The following is a 21,466-nucleotide window of genomic DNA, read 5'->3' on the forward strand; positions in this document are numbered from 1 at the left end:
AAAGACTCAAATTTTATCCATGGCAAGAAGTGAGCAGAATTGGTGACTGAATATTGACAAATGACTAACAACAAAGACAACAACAACAACACAAATCCCATAATTTAAAAATTCTTAAATAAATATAAAAGTTATTCCTAAAGAAGCCATCTGCATTTCAACAATATAGAATGTAACCAGCGAAAGTACCATTGGAAGAAAGAAAAAACAGAAAGGAAAAGGCCATAAACAATTTCGGCAACAAGCATGATACAATGCAAACATTTTAAAATTAAATGTACACTGCTAGGATAAAAAGCTACTTCTCAAGTGTCCTTGGGGGTGGGGGGCTGGGAGGAGAAACATGCATAGAAAGTCCTGTCTGCATATTTGGGTAAAACAGCCTTGTAAAGTGTAGTTAAAGCAGCTGATTCAAGAAAGCAACCAGATTGGAAGCTGTGACATAATGGGACCAACTCCAGGTTCAAGAGCCACGGTTATTTCAAGAGTGCATCCCAGGCTGGGCAGAGGTGAGCTGAGCTCACTGTGATGATCATGAAGATACCATTTTCAGCACTTAGCGACAGAGGGAACGAAAGCTCTAGGGAAGGGAAGCTGGAAAAGACAACTGGGCAACATGATAGATACCTTCGGGGGGAGATTTTTTCTTTAGGAGCCCTAGGCATTAAAAGGGTTTAGTTCCAAGAAGAGGTTGGTTGCTTTTCATAAAATTTTGTTCACATGTAAAATTTCAGGTCGTCATAAAAATTATGCCAAAAAGTAAAGATTTGGGTTTTTGTTTAAAAAAAAAAAATAAAAACAATTAAAAGCACAAACTTGGCATAAATACAGTTGAGTATTCGGTAATCTTCCCCTCAAGAGAGGGAGCTAAAGAGAACCATCACTTAAACCCCGAGCTCCACGGCAACCTCCCGCCAACTGCTTAATGCAAGTTTGATGAGCAGACGTGGCTCTGGCTTTGGAAGTCACAGTGCTGGCGGGTATTCATGCCAGGAGGTCAGTGCTTGTGAAATTTGGGTGTGATATTGCCTGGCCCTTTCTTAAAGTGGTGTGTGTGTGTGTGTGTGTGTGTGTGTGTCTGCATTTGGGGACGTCAACTGCGGATTGATTTGATCCAATTTTCTCTTTGCACCAAACACATATAAAACATTACAATGCTATAAAAGTACAAGTGCAACTTGTACATCTGAAGTTTGCAGGAACTATGTGAGCAAATCCTATCAAAATAGCTATCTCATATGTATAAACAGCATTTGTTTTTAGAAAAACAATATCATAAACTGCAGAATCTGTACAAAAATATAAAATAAATTTGGGCAGCAGTTTCTAAACAGCCATGTAAATGCAACACTTACGAGGAGTTAATGCCTCTAAAAAGGCTGAATTGCCAAGTCAACCTATACAGGGCAAAAATGCCAGAAAAGGTACTGAAATTATCTAAATAATATATATATACACACACATATATATACACATATATATGTATATATATATACACACACATATATGTATATATATGTATATATATACACACACATATGTATATATATGTATATATATACTTTTTCTTTGTTTTACCTCTTGCAATAAAACTTATAGAAAAAATAGACAAATATGCACATGCAATTTACAGCTTTCCCAACTTATTCCTTGTGCTTTGCTTGAACTGTTTATTTTTGCCATTTGATATAGCAACATTGTCTTCAAATGTATTCTTTCCTATTCCAGGGTAGTAGGTCTCTGAGGAACCACTCAAAAAAGCATATTAAAAGTGGTCATACTTGGATGAAGGCACTCCAACTCTGCTCAAAGCAAACTAGTGTGATCCTTTTGTAAAATGTTCTTTTTCTCTGAAAAAGGCAAGCAAGGGTGCATGCACAGTGCGGAGAGCTGTCAGGGCGCAGGGACACTCGCAGGGCCTGGGGGCACAGTTCCGGGGTCCCTGGGATTAGGACCCGACGAGCACCTCCATGATGTGGTCCAGCTCTGTGAGGTCCATTTTGAAAGGCTGACTTGGGGCGACGGGCTGGCTGCTGTAGGGGGCGAGAGTCTTGAGGAGGTCGTCCGCAGACACGGGGGCCATCTTCGAGGCTGTCCCGGATGCCGAGGTGCAGGGGTCAAAATCATACATGGACGTGTCGATGTCTGCAAACAGGATGTCGTCCAGGGTCAGGTCCGTCAGAAACCCCGTGGACGTGGTGATCTCAAAATTCCCAGGCAGAGAGTCCATCAGTTTCGGGTCGTCGGGGCGACCCTCTTGGAGCCCCTCGGGTTTCGGGGCGCTGGACTCGCCGGCGCCCCCTTTCGAGCTGTCAGTCGCTGCCACTGCGGCCTCTGTGGAGGTAGATGTGGGACAGAGCTCCTCGATCTCGTCCAAGGCAGAGGAGAAGCTGTCCTTTTCCGGAGGGAGAGCTGGAGGGGGCAGTTTGGTAGGAGCCGCGGGGGGCACGGCGGGGGAAGTGCAAAAAGTGTCATCGTCGTCCTCGAGCAGCGACGCTGGGGTGAGGCAGGCCTCCAGGGGTGTAGTGCTTGCGAGGTCGCAGGGGTGCGCAGGCGGGGGCGCAGCGGGGCTGAGGGCGGCCGGGGCCTCTCGGTAGCTGTCACTTAGCGAGTCGCTGGGCTGGGAGGAGGGGGTGAACATGGGCCTCAGGCTGCCTTCCTGTTTGAGCTCCTCTTGGATCCGTCGCAACATGTTGTTGATTAAGACGGTCTTTTGCAAGCTGGGCTCTGTGAGGGGCCTGTGGTTGTAGAGTTTCATAAGGGAAATGTTGAAGATAGTCTGGCGCTGTAAGGTGTAAGACACCTTGGATGGACCGTCAGAGGGAGACAGGATTTTGCCTTCCAGCCCATCTTCATGCTCATCAAACTTCCGTTTTCCTCCTTTACCCAACATATATCTGTAAAGGAGAAAGGACGGAAATGGAATTAATCACAAGAAAACTTACTGCTACCATAAAAAAGATGCTGATTCAGAGGTTAGGATGTGAACTTCTGCTAGTTTTTTTGTTAGAACAGATGGATTAATTGGGGGAAGACTTTTTAGAATAAAAGAATCGGAAAATCTACTTTTGTACGCCTGTGGAGCAATTTTTATCACTACGTAGTCTAGTGAATGTATTTCTTGGGAAATGTGTAGACCCAGACAAGTTAAACGTTACCATGGAAACCGTGATTTTGACTTTCTCAGCTCCTTCGCTTGCCTAACATTATCATGCAGGTTCCATTTCCATCCCCCAAACAAGTTTATTTTTAAAGCCCAAGAAAACACTTACAATGCTATGACCTAGACAGATAAAGGTGTCATAGGTTACAGCCTGAACATATCTTGAATGATTAAAAGAACCAAGTTGGAGAAGAGGGAACATATATAATTTTGGTAGAACAGTGTGTGCTTTCAAAACGCCTTTTCCTTCCTCATTATGCATAGAGCCCTTCTGTCCGTTTGGCGACACGTGGTGAAGCATTTGGCCTGTGTAAATGACCACAGTGATTGAGCTGCCACCACTTTTCAGTCTAGAATCAAGTGGAGGAATGTAGCTTTCCCAGCCCAAGTTTTCCAGGCCACTTTCATTGCACAGTTATGTCTGAATGCAAATGGACTAACTGGAAAGTAATGTGCTCTGATTGCTGTTTGGGTACCTGAGACATTTCATAACAAAATACTTACTCTATGACTCCAAAGATATATATGTATTTCAAAGAAACAACAATCTCCTAACAGACCTTGAGCATTTGGAAATGGGTTAGATTTTGGCTCCTGGCCCACCTTGCGTGACACTCACAGCCTGGACCAAGGCGCCTCCTCACCTGCCCTGGCCTTAGCCAAGACGCCTCCAGCTGGCCGCACCGTCTGGAGAGTGGGCCTTCCTCTCAGAGCTTCAACGGTCTAAACAGACTATCGCAAGCCCGTTGGACTTGGCCTCATACGCCTGAATTTCTAACTACTGAATCAAGAACGCTGTCCTTGTGTCATCCAGACCAGGAGACATGGCTCTAATTAGCCAAGCCCGTGCTTGCTCTGCCACCCTCTCTTACACACTGACCCACGGGCACGACGTGATTCTCTCCTCAGTGCCCCTCATCCTTTCTGGTATCCTCATGTACAAGCTAGTGCCTTGTGGTTCTTCAATCTTTCTTCTAAACGTTACTTGCCTTTTGCTGAGTTGTTTCAGCTGATTTTGATGGCACCTCATTCAACCCTTCACTAACTCATTCTGCATCGATGCCGTCTTGGGCACTCTGCCAGGCAGTAGGTCCCTCAGAAGAATAAAGCCTGGTCTTCAAGAGGCTGAATAATTTCTCCTACACCTCATTATCATTTTGAATTATGAGTCTCATCCTAAAGGAATAAGGCTAAGCATAATAAAACTTTACAGAAATTCCTTCCAACACCTTGTTAAAGAAGGCCATGCTACCTGTCAAGGTGGACAGATATACAGGTGGTCACAGAGCCTGGCACACAAGTCCCCCTTGGGGTGACTACCTTCATGTGCCTCAATCTCCAGGAGAGAAAGATGAGGCAGCTGCAACTCATCAATGTCAGAATCAGCTCAAGAATTTGTTAATGCACATAAAAATATGGAGTTACTAGTCTGACACACTTTCCCTCATTTTATAAACGTGAAGAAAATGGCTGTCAGTCATTAGAACCAAAGACCAATCCCATAATTAACTGTTTCCTAAGGCAAGGAAGGTATGATAGTAACCACTTGCTCATCTAATACCTCCCATGACAGAAACATGTCCTAATGTTTAGTGCTGAAAGTCTCATTTGTATATATGCACTTTGCATAGGATATTTCCTATCTACAGTATCTATGCCCATGTAAACTTGAGTGTAAATTGGACAGGAAGTTATTTCATTTCACACTGCAAAACACTTTCTACTTTATATATCTTAGAATTGTTACTGGACAACTGTGCTTTAAAACAGATCATTGTACCCACAGTTATACTATTTGTATTCACTTACAATTTAAGCATATAAAAACTCCCATAGAAATTCCACTTTTGCCAAATAGCTCTCTAAGTACATTTAATTCCCATGCAAAGCTGTTAGATGATCTATGTTGTATGTTATAATTTGATCAGACCCAAGACACTGAAACACATGACAGAGCACACAAATGCATACATGCAACAGAGAGAAATGTTCCGCCTCTCTGACTCCATCTTGTTCAAGCCTGCTGTGTTCCCATGGCCTTCAGGCTAACAGCACCTGCTTAGTCTTGCATACAGACATGCTAATCACTAGAGGAGTCCTACTTGTGGCTTGAGTTTTACAAAAACAGCCCCTTAACAGAAGGTGCCTCTCTCAAAGAGATAAGGGAAGTATATATGGTTTATCAAAGATCTGCAGGAATCTCCTGACTGGACTCACATCAACTAGGGTCAACAGACTAAGCACAATTTTCCTTGGACCCTTGCTGGCGCCTAGATGTCTGCAGTGGTCAATCCCTTCTAGCCATACCCATTTCCCCTTCCCTGCACATTTAAAGAAAAGCCTGAATTCTGTACTTTCTTAAGATAGATTTGAGGCACCAATAGGTCTCCAATCTTCTTGGTTGACACCTTCTGAATCAATAAACCTTTCCTTACTCCAAACTCTGAGATTTCGAGGTTTGGCCTTTTGAAGCCCGGGGCACACAGATTTTCTGTCAGTAACATACACATACATGTATACTCTAAAACAGTGTTTCTCACTGTGTGATCCGTAGATGGTGCCAGTCTGTGAACTGTTACTGGTCCACAATGAAGTCTGTATTATTTATAAACTTTTATAGTAAATTTAAGAGTAATCGTATCTTAATAAAATCTAATAAAAAATGAGGATTCTATTTTACATCTTTGTACTTTTTATTTCATTTCTCTAGCAATAATTTTCATTGTGTTTTACCGAAGTATCAGTCTATGAAGGAGGAATAAACCAAACAAGATGGTTCTGCATCAGAGCAAGTTTCAGAAACACTGTCCTAAAGGCCACAACGGAAAACAAGTCAGTAAGCTCTTCACCTCTTTGAATTTTACTGGCTTTCTTGAGAAAAGGTAACACTTAGGTTAAGGCAGTATAGACGTTTCCTTTTCTTTTAGTCATTGATACAGAACTGTCTTTTAAAGACTTGTTGCCGGAATAAATGACAGGATTTTCTCAATAACTCATGTTTCGCTAGAAATGATCACTGACTCTATGGAACACAAACATTTACAAAGCATGCAATACTGTTGGCATTTAGCAGAATTCCCACAGGTGAAGAGATGCTTCCAGAGAGACTTCTACGGAAGCAGCACCTGATTTCTTATTAGAATGGTCCAGCTGGTCATAACTGTGTGATAACCCCATTGATCTGGAAAAGCCTGATTAGACATTTGTAATGTTGTCTGGATTGGGCAGGAGGAGGGCCCATGTAAGCAAAATCTGTGAGCAGGAATTGACAGACAAATCGAATCTTGGATGCTTTTCAAATGTGTAAATAAGGACCCATGACAGAGTATGTCTCAAAGCAGGTTTGCCTTCATTTCTCTCCTTCTTTTATGAGGCAAAACTGGCTCTACACTCCCAGTAAGATTGCAAAATACACACAATTATGATCTGTAATCCTATTTCTATCTACATTCTTATAGAAAGGAATAAAATGCAACATAATAAAATCAAGTCCATATTTTTACTTAAAATTAATTTTTAAAATGTTAAAGTTTGCCCAAAGTTTGCTTAACACTGTTTGGAATCGAGTCTTCCCGCGAACTGTTTTCAGAAGAGGCCTCCAACTCCTAGAAGTGGGAGGGAAGTGAGAAGAACTCACTCGCAGTGCAGTGTTTGAACTGTGCCCTCTTGGAGCAGGGCACAGTTCAAACAAGAAAATACAAGCTTCTCAAGAACCTGAAGGCAAGAAGCCAAAGATGTGTCAGGGCCTGGAGTTCGGGCTGGCTGAAGCCAGTGGCCAGCTCCTTAGAAGCCTCCTTCCCAGGCACTCTAAGGAGATAACAATAGCTCTTTAAGCAGGCTATTGGAGAGGCACGTGACCTTTTAAAAGGCCTCCCTAGGCTGCAGCTAGAGGACTGAGTAGTAGCTGGAGTTCATTAAGGGCTTCCAGGTAACATGAGGGAGGGGGTGTGCTGCTGTTCCTGTCTGAAAGGCCCCAAGGCCTGGAGTTCACTGAGAAGGGGGGCTTGTGCCTAGCCTGGTTTCTAGGCCATCCTGAGGCGTCACACCTACTTGGTCTCTTCCCAAGCCCCAAACCCATATTTTCTACCCAATCTTTCAAAGACCCAAAAGGGACCCTGAGCTTCAGGGCTGGTTAGAGACCCCCAAGTGGAGGAGGGAGGTGGATGCTCCCTCCCTCTTCTGCCCACACAAAGGAGCCTACACCACCTCAGGCACTCTTCCATTGAATGTTCAGTGGCTCTTAATGAAAGGTTTGAGATAAGACACCCTCCCTTCTCCAATACGTTTGTTAGAAATGAACTCCAGCATTCTAATTTCTTAATGTAATTTTTAGCAACTACTAACTACAGCAAATAAAAATTTGGAAATAAAGAACAAAATTCATAGGAAGCAATGTAAATGAAGACTTCTCTTTCAGTTTTCCATAAAGTTTAATACTGAATAAAACTATATACTGAACCTGGCTTTCAATGGTGCAGCTTTCATTAAGAAGGGCCTGGCTGCCCTCAAAAGCTATAATCCCTTTGGGCAGAGGATCAAAAGTAGTAAATGTCACTAAAAGATTCCTCAGAAGAAAAAGGATGGAGAAACAGATGGTATTACCTGACTACTTGGGGGTTTGTATTTCAAGATTTTCAGTGACTCCCACAGTAAGAAATCTGGGAGATTATTATGGACTGGGATGATCAGGAGACTGCTAGAGATAGGATCTGAGATTTTTATTTAAGGGGAGATGGTCTCTTAATGTGTTTCTCAACCCAGCTGGTGTGCCCCGTGAGGGCACAGCCTGTGTGCTTCATTCACCACTGTACTCAGGACAGGACAGTCCCTGACACACAAAAGATGCTCTCTAAACAGTCGCTGTAAAAGTAAATGGTAATGGAAAGAACGAGAAAAGACAATGAGGAACAGCTAGAGAAGAACTGTAAATAAAGGCAGAGATGTGCGTGTCTTTGGCCCTGAGTGGGCACTGGGTAAGGGACGGAGGGTATGAGAAGGGAAAGGTGACAGCTGTAGAGGGGAGCTGGCTAAGGACGTCCACTGGGACCTGGGACACAGAGGGTGGGCAAGGAAGCTCTGCTCAGAAAGCTCTCCTGTGAATGCCTCTCCCGAGTTCTGGAATCTGGGTGAGCATCAGACTCACCTGGAGGGCATGTTAACACAGAATGTTGCCCTTCACCCCAAGATTCTTATGCAGCAGGTCTGATGTGAGGCCCAAGAATCTGCATTTCCAACAAGTTTCCAGGTGATGCTGGTCTGGGGACCTCACTTCGAGAAACATGACTTTCTTTTTCCCCATTTGGCCATTTCATGTTTAAGCCTGAGAATATCTTTCCTCAACTGAACTCAAGTCCAAAGGTCTTCCCTATTCATGTCTAAGCAAGTAAAGAACAGCAAACAGCATTCCTGTGACGGCAACCGACCACTGACATTAAACAAAGACTGTGCCGAACTGAGATGCCTTCGGCTCGGTGGTGCTGATAAGGCGCAGCTTCTCAGACTGACAGCAGATGCCACCGGCTCCGTGGGGCCCAGCTTCTTCTGGCTGCGATCTCAGGGCAAGGGACTGGCAGTGAGGCCTTATGCCCCAGGTCCAAAAAGGAACTGAAATAGTTACTTATGTGTTAAAAGAGTAACATTTCACAGCTTTTACATTTTTAAGGCGTCAAGGGGAAAAAATGCAAATATTAAAAAAAAAAAGTGATCAAAGAAGTTCTCCAGCCCTGATCAGTGTGGCTTATGGTTGAGTGTCATTCCAGGGACCAAAAGGTCAAGGTTCGATTCCGGCCAGGGCACATGCCCAGGTTGTAGGCTGGGTCCCCAGTAGGGGGTGTGCAGGAGGCAGCTGATAGATGTTTCTCTCTCTCTCTCTCCCCCTCCCTTTCCCTCTAAAATCAATAAAAACATCTAACAAACAAACAAAAGGTTCTCTACTTCAGTGTTTTGGAACTACATATTTAAGCTATGCCTGGGGTTTTAAAAACAATTTTAAAAAATCCCTTTCCTTAATGTTATTTGGACTGTCAAAATAAATGTCATAATTTTTTTTGATCCTCACCCGAGGTTATTTTTCCATTTATTTTCAGACAGAGTGGAAGGGGGGGGGAGAGAGAAAGAAAGAAACATCGATGTGACAGACACATCAACTGGTTGCCTCCCACACAACCCCAACCAAGGCCAGGGACCGAACAGCAACCGAGATACATGTCCTTGACCAGAATCAAACCTGAGACTCCTTGGTCTGCAGGCCAATGCTCTAACCGCTGAGCCAAACCAGCCAGGGCAAATGTCATGATTTTTACGTTAAGAATATATATTCTACTTGTGCTGACTACCACTTCTGTTGGCCCCCAAAACAACAAAACCCACTGCTCTAACCTGCAAGCTTACCATAGCCCTCAGTGGCCACGTGTGGTTCCTAGAGGCCCAGAGCCTGGTGGCCGCCAACTGACAGGTTGCTGCTGGGGCTTATGAGACGCCTGAATGGGGACCCCTCAGCCCACCACCAGGGCTGCCTTTCTGGTTTTCTGACTTTGCTGGTCCAAGAAAAAAAAAAAAAAAAGATGTAAAGACTGCATTATGCTTTACCTTAACTCATCCCAAACAACAGTCATTACCCCAGACAGAAGGAAAACCCTCCATCTCATCCTACTCAGTCTCCAGGGAACTAATGCTACAAAAGGTCTTTAAAAGGGGTCAAAATTGATAGCTTAGTCCCAAATTTCTGAAGGGAAAAAATGACTGGGAAAGATGAGACTGACCACATGGTCAAAAAGACAGCAAAGAGGGGAGGCACTTGTCCCTGCGCATGGGGAGGGCGTGGAAACGGCTCCCAGCTCAGCACCACCCGATGGAGGGATGCCTGTCCTGTCCACACAGGCTGGCCATGGGGGTCCCAGAGGCATTACTTTGAAACATCTCAAGGTTGTTCCAAATTCTTTTTGGACTAGTAAATGACAAGTAGAAATCTAGTGTTTTCTCTTCTCGGGAGGAGAGCAGGCTTCATGATTAGGTGACATGCTGTTTTAAAAGTCAGCTAACAAGGCAGAACTCAGCCCTGGTGTGTGCAGCCGGGGAGGGAGTTACTAGTGGGGCACGCGGCTTCTGCGGAACTGGTCACTCTGCTTCCTCACCTGGGTGGAGAAGACACCGGTGTTTACCCTGGAATAAGTCACTGGCCTGTACACTTAGGACCTGTATGCTATACTTTAAAAAAGAACACAGCTTTTTAAACACTAGTTTATAGCTCTTAAGAAAAAGGTTCCTAATTCAAAAGAGAGCTTTAAGAAGCCACATCCCTAATCTCTTCAACTCCACTGTCCAATGTGACCACAAGGGTGACCACTGGTTGCTGAAGAGTCCAGAAGTGTCAATGCTGACACGGCGAATCAGAAATGAGGCATCGACAGCAATGCCAACAGCTCAGGACAATGGTGTGTCCTCACGGATCTACCTCGTTTGAAGAAAGAAGCTAAGAAGTGATGCGTGTCTCCAAAGAGGACAGCGGAGGCTCTTTCCTCACTCTGACATCCTGTCACCAAAACCCAAAGTCCTTTAAGTGGAAACACATTCTTTCCATTTCTTTTAGGGGTAGTGACAGAAGAAAGGATGCCACTGGCAAAATTATTTTGTATGTGACAGACTTCCAAGACCAAAAGAGAGGGGCTGGCCGGAAATGGTTTTGAGACAACTTCTGAAACAGAAGATTCGCATTTCTCCTCTCCTCACCCCACACCGTTGCCCTAAGGTGTGTTTTGGATCCTTCCTTAGAGGTGGTCCAAACAAAGAGCTGCTGTCCCTAACAAAGGCCACCTGCCTCCGGCCAGCCCCCGGGCGGACCCTGAGAAACGGTTCCACCTCAGACCCCGTCCCACAGCCGCTCTCAGGCAGGAAGGAAAAGCCGATCCCACCTCAACAGGCGGAAGACACATTTGCTTAGACAACTTTCTACACTGTTAAAAGACTACACCTTAGAAAACACACGATTCAGAAATCTGATAACACCTATGCTTTAGCACCCTCCCACCCCCAAGTGTCAACTACAAAACACACCAGGAGAACAAGAAGACCACCCCAAAAAGACGTGGTGGGGTGGTGCTGGCAGGAGCAGAGAGACACAGGAGGGTCCTCCAAGGATTTGCTATCCAAGCATGGGTTATGCTGTGGCAAGTGCAGTATACCACCCCCCCCACCCCCAAGCGTCTGGGTGGCAATTTGATGAGCCTCCAAGAGAAAGGGGGGAGGACCAGCACTCCCAAAGGCTGTCTTCAGACTCCAAAGTGACTGCCTTTGGCCTAGGGGAATGGCAGATACAGGGGCAACATTTCACTGGGGGGAAAGCCTCTCCTATTAGTTACAGACAAAGGTAGGGGCTCCCAGAAGACAAGGGATGTCAGTAACAGAACCCCTAAAGCTGCCCAGATTGGGAAGCTTTTTTCCCTCCTAAACCAAAGCTCATCCAGGATGAGGTCCCTGCAGTAACATCCATACTAATTGGTAAGTAAGACAAAGCCTTCCCCAACAAATCAGCAATGTCATTATGAAGCCAGTCACTAGATGAAGCCAGTTGGGCGAGCTGGGGCGCTATTCTGCAGCTGTAACCCGACACCACTGTTTGCAGCAGCGCCTCCTCCCACCTCTCCCAGCACCGGGGCTCTGGGCTGGGGGCACCCAACCGCTGCTTATTAATCACCAGACAATGACTTTCCAAGGAGACCGACGGGAACAATCCTCTTTGCTTTCTTGACAGCACCTCAAAAACCTGGAGATAAACTAAAATTTGGTCAGGAAGTCAACCTCTAAGTGAATTAAACACACACACACACACACACACTTTTACTATTTGGGGAAGTCTTCTAAAGTCCACATTTAAAGAAACTCTCTACCTCCCCTCACCCCCCTCAGGATTTTTACACACTTGTATTAAGTTGAAGATAGTTTCTGACACTACTGGTTTGTTAAATATAATCTGTTCTCTTGAAAAAAGAAAAGAAATTAAAGCCTGACAACTAACTGCATTTAGCAGGCAAAACAGAGTCAAATTCTGAGAGATAATGTTTCAAGTAAATATTTCTTTGGAATAAATTATGGCCTGATTAATAAACATCTGGAAAGAAAAATGGGCTTTTTAGAGTGTAACTGTTAAGTAGTATAAACTTTTTCTAATATCCTTCTTTGGTTTCTCCAACAGCTGGGAATTTTAGGTTTTAAACCTAACTCTTATGAAGTAAAGGACACCAGTCACCTTCTTCCAAAGACAGTGGAAATGCTAACAATTCTTTTATTTTACCTAGGGATTCTGGCTTAAAGCATCACACACTTCAAGAAAAGACTGGGCAGAATTATACAGCTTCTGAACTTAAGGTTAACAAAAACATACTCAATATGATACGGTGCTTGGAACTTTCTTTAAAACACTCTACAAAAAAACCTGGCTGTGTAGATGGCACAAGACTGACAAAATGTTGATAACTGTTGACGCTGGGTGATGAGTACAAGGGGATGCATTGTACTCTTCCCTTTACTTTTGTGTATGTTTGGAATTTTCCACAATAAAAAGTTTAAAAAATACAATATGCCAATACATATTTTTAACAGTCTATAAATCTAGAAAATCAAGTAAGCACAATAAACTATTTACACTCTCACCAAGAACTATTTTATTAACTTGACAATTGTTTTACACCGAAGAAAACTATTAATGCTCTACGTAGTAAACAAGCGTGCCCAGTAGGAGTCGGAACTCCTTTAAGCCCTGAAAGACAGCACTCCACATCTAGCCACAAGGGGGCGCAGCAGAGCAACAAGGCACTCCTGAAGTCTGATTATTCACAGCAATTTCTACCTACAGATCTCTCAGAGTGTACACATTTCCAAGATTGTTCCCAAATTCTGGTCTCTGCAGGACACTGCTAAGCAAGCTAAGAGCCTTAACAAGGCCAAACTAAATTATATTATGCTATGGTTCTGGAAGTATTGTATGTAGAAAAGGTTGTTGCCTGTACATAAGAAACACTGATGTTTCAAAAAGCATGTTTAAAATTCCAGGAGGATTTCTGAAGTGAGAACACACACACAATAATAAATATACAAGCCCATGTGATAAGATGTGAACTTAGAGAAGCCAACAGTTCAGAATTTCCACTGGGGTACTAAGGTAGAGTCTCAGCCACACAATGAGTCTCAAAGTAAACACTAAGAATTTTACTCGTATAGAAAAGCCTTCAGCCTGGCTGGTGTGGCTCAGTGGTTAAGCCTCCACCCATGCACCAAGAGGTCACTGGTTTGATTCTCGGTCAGGGCCCATGCCCAGGTTGTGGGACCAATCCCCAGTGGGGGAGCATGCAGGAGGTAGCCAACTGATGTTCTCTCTCATCCATGTTTCTACCTCTCTCTGTCTCTCCCTCCCTCTCTCTCTCTCTCTCTAATCAATAAAGAAAAAATATTTTTTAAAGAAAGGCTTCAATAATCCTATTGCTTCTTAATATCAGGAAATTACTTACACACTGAACAAATATGAGAGTTATATGGGAAAACTTCATGAAGGATATCAAGGAGGAGTAATTTAATTATAAAATGCAACACAGTTAAACTTGGAGAGATAATGGAGCAAGTTATTATATAACTACTTGCTGGAAATCTTTCTATTCAAATTATAAACTTTGGTTTTATGATGCATGTTCAGTAATAATGTTCATATGAATTGAACTATTATCACCAATATTTCCATTTGAAACTTGGTAAATATGAACATTGTAATATTTTTATAAATAATACATTACAATTTAAATAATGATGCTACTTCATGCTAATTTGGTGTCAGAAACACATCTTTAGCTGAATCTAAAGCCTCATTACATTAAGAAAAAGAACTCTTAGATGTGAATTTCTCTCCTTAAGATCATGTGCCAGTCAAAATTAGCCAGCCTCACCCCACACCCATTCCTATGCATAATGAAAATAGTTTTCTCCTGTATTTATAATTGCTTGGATGGTATTCTGGTTTCAACCCTCCTGTAGCATCTTTTCCCCAAAGATACCTTGTTTTCCCCCTCACATTAGAGACCTTCAATAAACAATGGGGGGGGGGGGGAGGGCAGCTTAAGGTAGAAACCAAATGTTTTGCCAAAAGTATGTGACAGTTTGTTTTTGTTTTTTAAAAGAGGGCTATCAGATATATAAAACAGGTAAATGTAATATACTAAAACAAATCTGTGAAAAAAATAAAATTGCACATTAGTTAAAACAAATAAAAACTATGTTACATCAGGAAGTGTTATGGAAGTATTTCTTAAAGGTTATGATTAGTTTTTAATTTTCTTTGCTTTCAAAGTTGAAATGCTTTATTACTGTGAAAAATCACTTCAAAGAGGACATGCTATGAAATATTCCTCACAAACACAGAACATATTTCATCTTTTAAATTCCATGTGCAGTCTAAAGAAAAAAACTAGATGAATGTTATCTATTTACTTACTGAGTGAATCTAAACATTGTATTATAAGGTCTAAACCTGAATTCCTTAAAAGAAAACTATCAAATTTCTACAATATGACATGAGTATAAAAACAGGCATGTAAAGGGGAGGAAATAAATATTCTATGTAAAATACCTGTCCCATGTAAGCAACATACACACTCCGAATGTTTACTTTAGTTACTTCTATGAATTAGGCTAGTGATAAGATTTTACAAAGACAACTTAAACTTTATATTATATACTTGAATAATTCACAAAGTAGAAAAAGGAAGTGAGGATACAAACTAAACCTGAGGGCAGTGAGTAATACTTTGTAAATGTGGCAGCTCTTCTTTTTATTTACTTTGGGGCTATTTTGAGATCAAATGCATTTCTTTAGGAGGATGGCAGTATATTGATAATTAATGACCCCCAGAACTTTACACAAAGTCATTTAGTCAACTACAATAAAAATAATCAGAGTACTACACTGAATGTGATAAATATTTATTTTCTTAGGAAGCTATCTCTTAATACTTCAGCTTCCAGGATCTTCAAGGATCTTTAAGGAGAGACTGCCTCCAACCTACCCACTTGCCCCCTCAACATTCCAATTCATCTCGCCTGTCTTACCTGAGGAATCTGCATTTTGAATCTGTATACCACTTACTCTTAGACAGCAAACAATCACCACCAGGTAAAATCTATCCTACATTTCTGGAGATGGTAAAAATATTTTCAAAAAAATTAATCTGTTTTAAAAACTGTTCAGAAAAGACCATCCCCAGGTTCATGGCAAGCAGAGAGGCAGTGCACAAAAACGTCTTCAGCCACAGACCATGGGCTCGAACTCCACCGCCAGCTCAGTTCTCTGTGACAGCCGGGAAGACACAGAAGTACACATGTACATGGAGGTTCCCGTCTCAAAAAGGGAAAGAAATCCGAAAAGCAAATCTGTATCATGTATTATTATAAAACGGATAACCACTCAGGGAGGCTAGATCAGTTTAAAAACAGCTGCCACCTAATTATCTCGTTAGTGTGGCTAGAATTTTATGCAAACATGTTCTGGAGTAGAGATGACCCTGGGACTTTCAGATTCCCTGAGTTTAACTCCGGCAACCCTTCTAAATATCAGGGTGGGGTACTCTAGCAGGCCTGCACGAAGCTCCAGGAGCATGGTGTGGAACGATAAGCAGCCAGCCAGAGGAGAGGAGAGCAAGGGGCTAAAGGTTGATCTGCAGAGTGACGTTTCAGTGTTTCATTTTTTGACCATGGCATATTCAAGTAGAACTTTTTACTTTTGTTCAACAAGTTCACACAGCCCACTATAAATGTGTTTATATATAAAATGTCCTTAGGAGTCTGAATCCACTCCCCTTCACTATTCTAAGTGAAACACACACACGTGCACACACACACACATACACCCTATGAAGGTCTTTAAAGAAAAAAAAAGATTAAAATTAAATAGTAACTCTGCAAACTATAGGGTTTTTTTGTTTGTTTTTTTTTGCAGAGAGGCAAAAAGATAGTAATACAGACATGAATTTGCTTTAAGAATTTAGGTTTGCTGCTACCCAGAGTTACTAGAGAAACAAAGCTGCCTTTGGGCACCTAAAACTAGTCAGACCTGCTGTAGCAGTTGCACAGCCGGCTCCAGATCGGTTCTCCACTCTCCTCCCTCCAGCCCCCACCCCACGAATCCGCACAACTCACTCCACTCGGGGCGGTGCAGAGCTGGGCACACTCAGAGCCAGGGCCAGCTCTGGACACACGGTGTGCGAGTGGGAGAGGCCAGAACAGAGAGCAGCAGACACCAACTCCACTTGGAACTGAACGCTGCAATGGGTGCAGAATACAGCTTATGTGATCCCCAATTTTTAAAATAGATAAGTCAAATTGTGGCGCTTGCTTCAGTGATACCTGGCAGGTATCACCAATTAAGTTCAGAGGAGGGACAGAAGATCTTGAGAGGAGACAAATGAGCCTTTCCAGCTTTGGGGGCCCTCAGACCACAAAGAGCAGAATTTCTAAAAGGGAGCTTGCACTGCCTGGATGTGGGGCTTGTTTCAAAGATAAGCATCTGTTCTGTCCTATTAGAAATCATGTTTTCAAAGATACTGTTTTTCTTTTTCAATTTTCATTTGTATTTCAAAGAAAAATTTTAGACAACTAAGCATATTCTGTTTGTCTCATGATCTTCAAGAAAAAAAACAAACAACAACAACAAAAAACACAAGGCGTCTATTTATTACCCAGAACAGGAATGTTGTCTTATTGGCCTGACATATGCCATTCACAGATTCATACAAAGAATGAACTGCCACACAGTGCTCATGGAGAAAGACACTGCTCCATACAATGAGTGAAGGGCGCTCCGGGGGACAGTTCTGTTCACGGGGGTTCCCAGCATCTGCACAGGGGGCAGAAATATGCCTTCAATACCAACTGCACCGGCTACTGGAGACAACATTTTCTCTTAAAAAGACATGCCAACTTAGGTTAGTAGCCGGCTCCTTCAAGAATATTAAAACTAAATTAAACGTCCACATACTTGAACAGGAGTCCCAGCATGTGGGCTTCTGTCAATTGTTTAAGGAATGTTTATTAACAGTGGGTAGAAAATACATGATTTGTGCATACACAGTGGCCACTGCATTTTTAGATTTTCATATTCTGCTGACCAGTATTAATTAATAGAAAGACCTAGGATGGTGGCTGTTCCCATGAGGCCATTATTACATAAAACTGAAGCTTGTCCTATGGTGCCTTTAGTATGTGCCTGATCTTTGGGACTCAGTAATCAGAGTAATCTCTCTCTCCTTTGCCAGGAAACTAATGCAAATATAGCTATTTCCTAAATGATATGCCATAACAGTAAATATAAAATTTCTGTAGCAGCAAAGTTATAAAAAATTCTACAAGTAGTCCTGGCCAGTGTTCTCAGCGGTTAAAGTGTTGGTCTGAACACCAAAGGATTGCAGGTTCAATCCCAGTCAAGGGCATGTACCTGGGTTGCAGGTTGGATCCCTGGCCCTGGTTGGGGCTCTTGTGGAAGGCAACCAATTAATGTGTCTCTCTGACATTAATGTTTCTCTCTCTCTCTTTCTCTCTCTCTTTCTCTCTCCCTCTCCCTTCCTCCCTTCCACTCTCTCTAACAAAAACAAAACAAAACAAAAAAATCAATGGAAAAATATTCGTGGGTGAGGATTAACAACAAAAAAAATTCTACAAGTGAATTAAAGTTCATACTTTTAAATACCATATTTATCTATACATATTTTTAATCTATATGTAATACTGACAAAGCTGTCTTGATTTTTCTGATATAAATTAAATATAAAATAAAGCTTCATGCTTTTCCTAGTGTTCTTGAACAAGAAACAATAGCAAAAAAAAAACAAACAACAAAACCCCACAACTTTAAAAGTTTCTACTGTAGTGTTTACCCTTCTTAGCTATTAAAGTGATTAAGTGTAAAATGTTTTGGCTGAGGGTAAACTTTTAGTATAATTTGATACTGATGATTTGTTACCTGCTACTTGACTTATTGACAGAAAACATCTTTAGGCATTTGTATGTGTATCTTCAAAATCTCCCCTCGACCTTTTGATCTGTTTTGTATATGTGTACTTGTTTCTAAAGTAGCGTTATAACTTATTCTGCCATTGGATCACTGTTTCAAACAGTGGATGCCAGATCAGTTACTACACAAATTTGAGTGAGTTTTAAAATATCATAATATATAATATTTCACTATGTTCATCATTAATAATCAGCGCACGGTAACTGGGTAAATTTATATTTTAACTTCTGAATTAAATTTAAAAAGCTTTCAAGGGGGAGCAATTCAGCAAATAGGAGGCCAAAGATTTTCTAAATCTGAGTTAATATCCTTCTCTTAGTTCTTAAAGGGAAACAGCTTGAGCAGCTGTTACCTAAGAAGCTGTGACACTTGCCTGACAATAAAACTGTTCCCTAGGACACCTCTTGTCTACACTTGATTGGTATTATAGAATGTGAGTTCTCTCTCCTACCTGTTGTAATAGAGCAAGGAACAGAGTTGAGTGTTTAAAACAAACAAATAAACAAAAGGGCTGTCAAATTCATTTCATAAGATGTCTCATCTGAGAGCAACATCATTATACACATTTTAATTAGGAGCAGGAGGAAGAAGTAAAAATTACTTTAGAGGGTGCCAAATGTGATGAACAACATAAGTAATTTTACACTAACATATAACATCTCTAAATCGATGAAGTGAAAAGGAAAACTTTCTAACATTTCTCTCACTTTTTTTTTTAATTCAATGAAGACATTGATAAAAGAAACAGGAAAGCAGAGATCCATGAACAAGCTATTCTTGCTGGTGCCAGAAGCTGGGATCTTAGGATGGGTATTTTCATCCTCACAGCACACCCTAGCACACTCAAATCAGAATAGACTGCTATAAAAAGGGGGAGGAATGGGAGGAGCCCTTAGGGTGAGACATACCTTCTGGTTAGCTGAACAACTTGCCCCCCCCACCCCCACCCCTGCATCAGCAAAACAACCCAGAAGCTCTCAGGTGGACTGTCCTCCAGGGGTTGAGTGGAGCCAAGAGCCCACTTCACTCTTGTCAGAGACTAGTCCCTAATTATAAAAAGCTACTTTGAACACTTCAGGCCTCAGGGATCCTATTGGCCACTACAACTTCTAGGCTCTTTACACACATTATAGTCATTTCTTAACATATATTGGGAAATCAAAAAGCATATTTCATGAACAAAGCTTGAAAACATTTAGGTACTATCTTCCTTAAGACCAACTGGGGCCGCTCAATTCGATTCAAATAAAAACTGCTCTAGTCTGAGTCTGATTGCCCTTCCCCATTCAGTGCCTGTAAAAACTTACTTTCCACCTCCTGAAACATCCGGAAACTACCCAGTGCTAAAGCAAAAAGTTATTCTAAGACAAGCTCTATCTAATCTTTTCATAAAATTTAAGACTAAACCCAGAACTTTACTTCCATTTCAATCCATTACTATTACTTCTGCTAAAAGTAAGATAACTAGTGACCAAGGAAAAACGTAAGAACAATTAATGATTTTCTCTCCATGCAATGGCCCTCTTACAGCACCCTCTGTCTTAATGGTACAAAGTCCAGGGCTTGGGACAGCTGGCTCCCCTCCACCCCCTCCCTCTCAGTCATAGGCGGTCACCAAGATGACTTGTAGATTTCTAACTTAAAAACCAATGAGACATTAAGTTTAATATACATGTATATTCAAAATCAATTCACTTGCGCACGGGCGAAAAGCGGGTGGAGAGGGATGTTTTTAAGCTAAAAACACAGGAAAACTCACAGAAACACACCATAGCAAGTTGGATGCAAACCCGGGCACGGAACTCAAAAGTGAAGCAGCCTTCGCGGCAGCAATCCGAGCCTTAAAAAAAAAAAAGTCTCGCACGTTCACAACAACACAACCGCCACAACACGCACACACATCCCAGCTGTAAAAGCGACAGCTCCAAGCTCCCTCGGCCTCACTGCTGGGCTCCGGTTAGCTCCCGACCTCCTCCTGACCCCGGTTCGTGACTGGCCGTCCCCTGCCCTTCCCCCAGCAGATCTGCCCTCGCATTGCTGGGGGTCCCCCCGGCCCTTGCCCGGGCGTCCAAGGGCGCAGGGAAGCAGCCGGAGGGAGCTCGCCTCCGGGTACCTGCTCTAGCCCAGGTCCGCGGCTGCCCAGGGCCCTCCTCCACCCTCTGGGTTTTCCCGGCCCTTGGCCGAGTCCTAAGGCTGCCCCCCACCCACTGGGAGCCCAGCGCATCGGAGGATCCCCCAGCTTGGTGCCCAGAGAACTTACCACATGCAGCTCCACCTGGGAACTAACGCATCAGGAGGGGTTTCTGCCCACTCCTCAAGCTACTCTCGCTCCATGCGGAGTACCCAGCTCCGGGGGCCCGAGGGTGGCGCCGGGGAGCGGGCAGGCGGAGAGACTGAAGCTAAGACTCCGTCGTCCTCTGCCTGCGCGCTCGGAACATTATACAATGGTGGAGGAGGAGGCAGCGGCGGCAGGCAGCGGAGGAGGAAGCGGGAGGCGGGCAGAGGGGGCGCCCTGACCGAACGAGCGGCAGCTCGTGCTCCAGCACTCGCAGTGCAGGAGTGACGTGCGGCCAGCGAGCCTCCCGCGAGCGCCGGCCCGGGGCTCAGCAGTCCCCGCCCTTCGCCGGGTCCCGCCCCTCGCCTGGCCCCGGCCCCGCCCCCTCCCCCGGCGGTCCCGGGAGGCGCGATAAACGCCGAGCGGGGCTCGGGCTGCCAGAAGAGCAGGAAGGAGCAGGCAGAGCACGGCAGACGCCGGGTGGCAGCGCTACCCACGGCTCCCTCCGGCTGGCACGCCCTTTATTTTCTCTCAAGGCTTAAAGAGAAGGAGAGAGGGAAAGAGACACCCCGGTCAGGGAATCACTATTAACCACCAATAACCCCCCAACACTCTTGAAAATACTTCTTCAAATGACGGAAAGGCTAGTGACAAAGGCGGCAGCGAGTGCGGCGCGCGCACAGCCTGCAGAGTGGTGCGACCGCAAATATGACAAGCATCTGAGCTATTCGGCAACTTGGGGCCGGTCAGCAGGGCGGGCAGGGTCCGGCGGGGTGGTGGTGGGGGCAAAAATCCGACCCCGAGTTGCGGTGTCCACGTTGCACAAGCGGCTTTCGATACAGGAGTCCCGGGAGGGCACGGGCAGCAGTGTCCGCAGCTGGGACACTCCCCAATGCCCTCGTCCGAAATCTCAGGAGCAACCCGCAAAGATATCCCACTGGCAGGATGGGGGCTCCAATTGGAGCCCGGGATAGAAAATGTC

At 43.6% G+C, this 21,466-nt stretch overlaps 1 protein-coding gene across 3 annotated transcripts; it reads right to left on the reverse strand.

Annotated features, from left to right (window-relative positions):
• Positions 1-1,585: 1,585 nt before the first annotated feature.
• On the reverse strand, positions 1,586-20,744 carry SERTAD2 (SERTA domain containing 2). Of its 3 annotated transcripts, XR_004959691.1 has the most exons (3): positions 20,470-20,744; positions 19,979-20,049; positions 16,867-17,036 (listed from the first exon to the last, which is right to left on the reverse strand). XR_004959691.1 is itself a non-coding variant. In XM_036263013.1 (2 exons), exon 2 carries the CDS (start codon positions 2,891-2,893, stop codon positions 1,949-1,951), a length of 945 nt encoding a protein of 314 aa, XP_036118906.1. In that variant the 5' UTR covers positions 2,894-2,897; positions 20,470-20,744; the 3' UTR covers positions 1,586-1,948. The 3 variants fall into 3 exon arrangements, 1 of the variants encoding a protein (XP_036118906.1); XM_036263013.1 differs by lacking the exons at positions 16,867-17,036; positions 19,979-20,049 and adding an exon at positions 1,586-2,897; XR_004959692.1 differs by lacking the exon at positions 19,979-20,049.
• Between the last annotated feature and the right edge of the window lie 722 nt (positions 20,745-21,466).

The sequence above is a fragment of the Molossus molossus genome, unplaced genomic scaffold, assembly GCF_014108415.1.
Source record: "Molossus molossus isolate mMolMol1 unplaced genomic scaffold, mMolMol1.p scaffold_m16_p_15, whole genome shotgun sequence".
Lineage (NCBI taxonomy): Eukaryota > Metazoa > Chordata > Mammalia > Chiroptera > Molossidae > Molossus > Molossus molossus.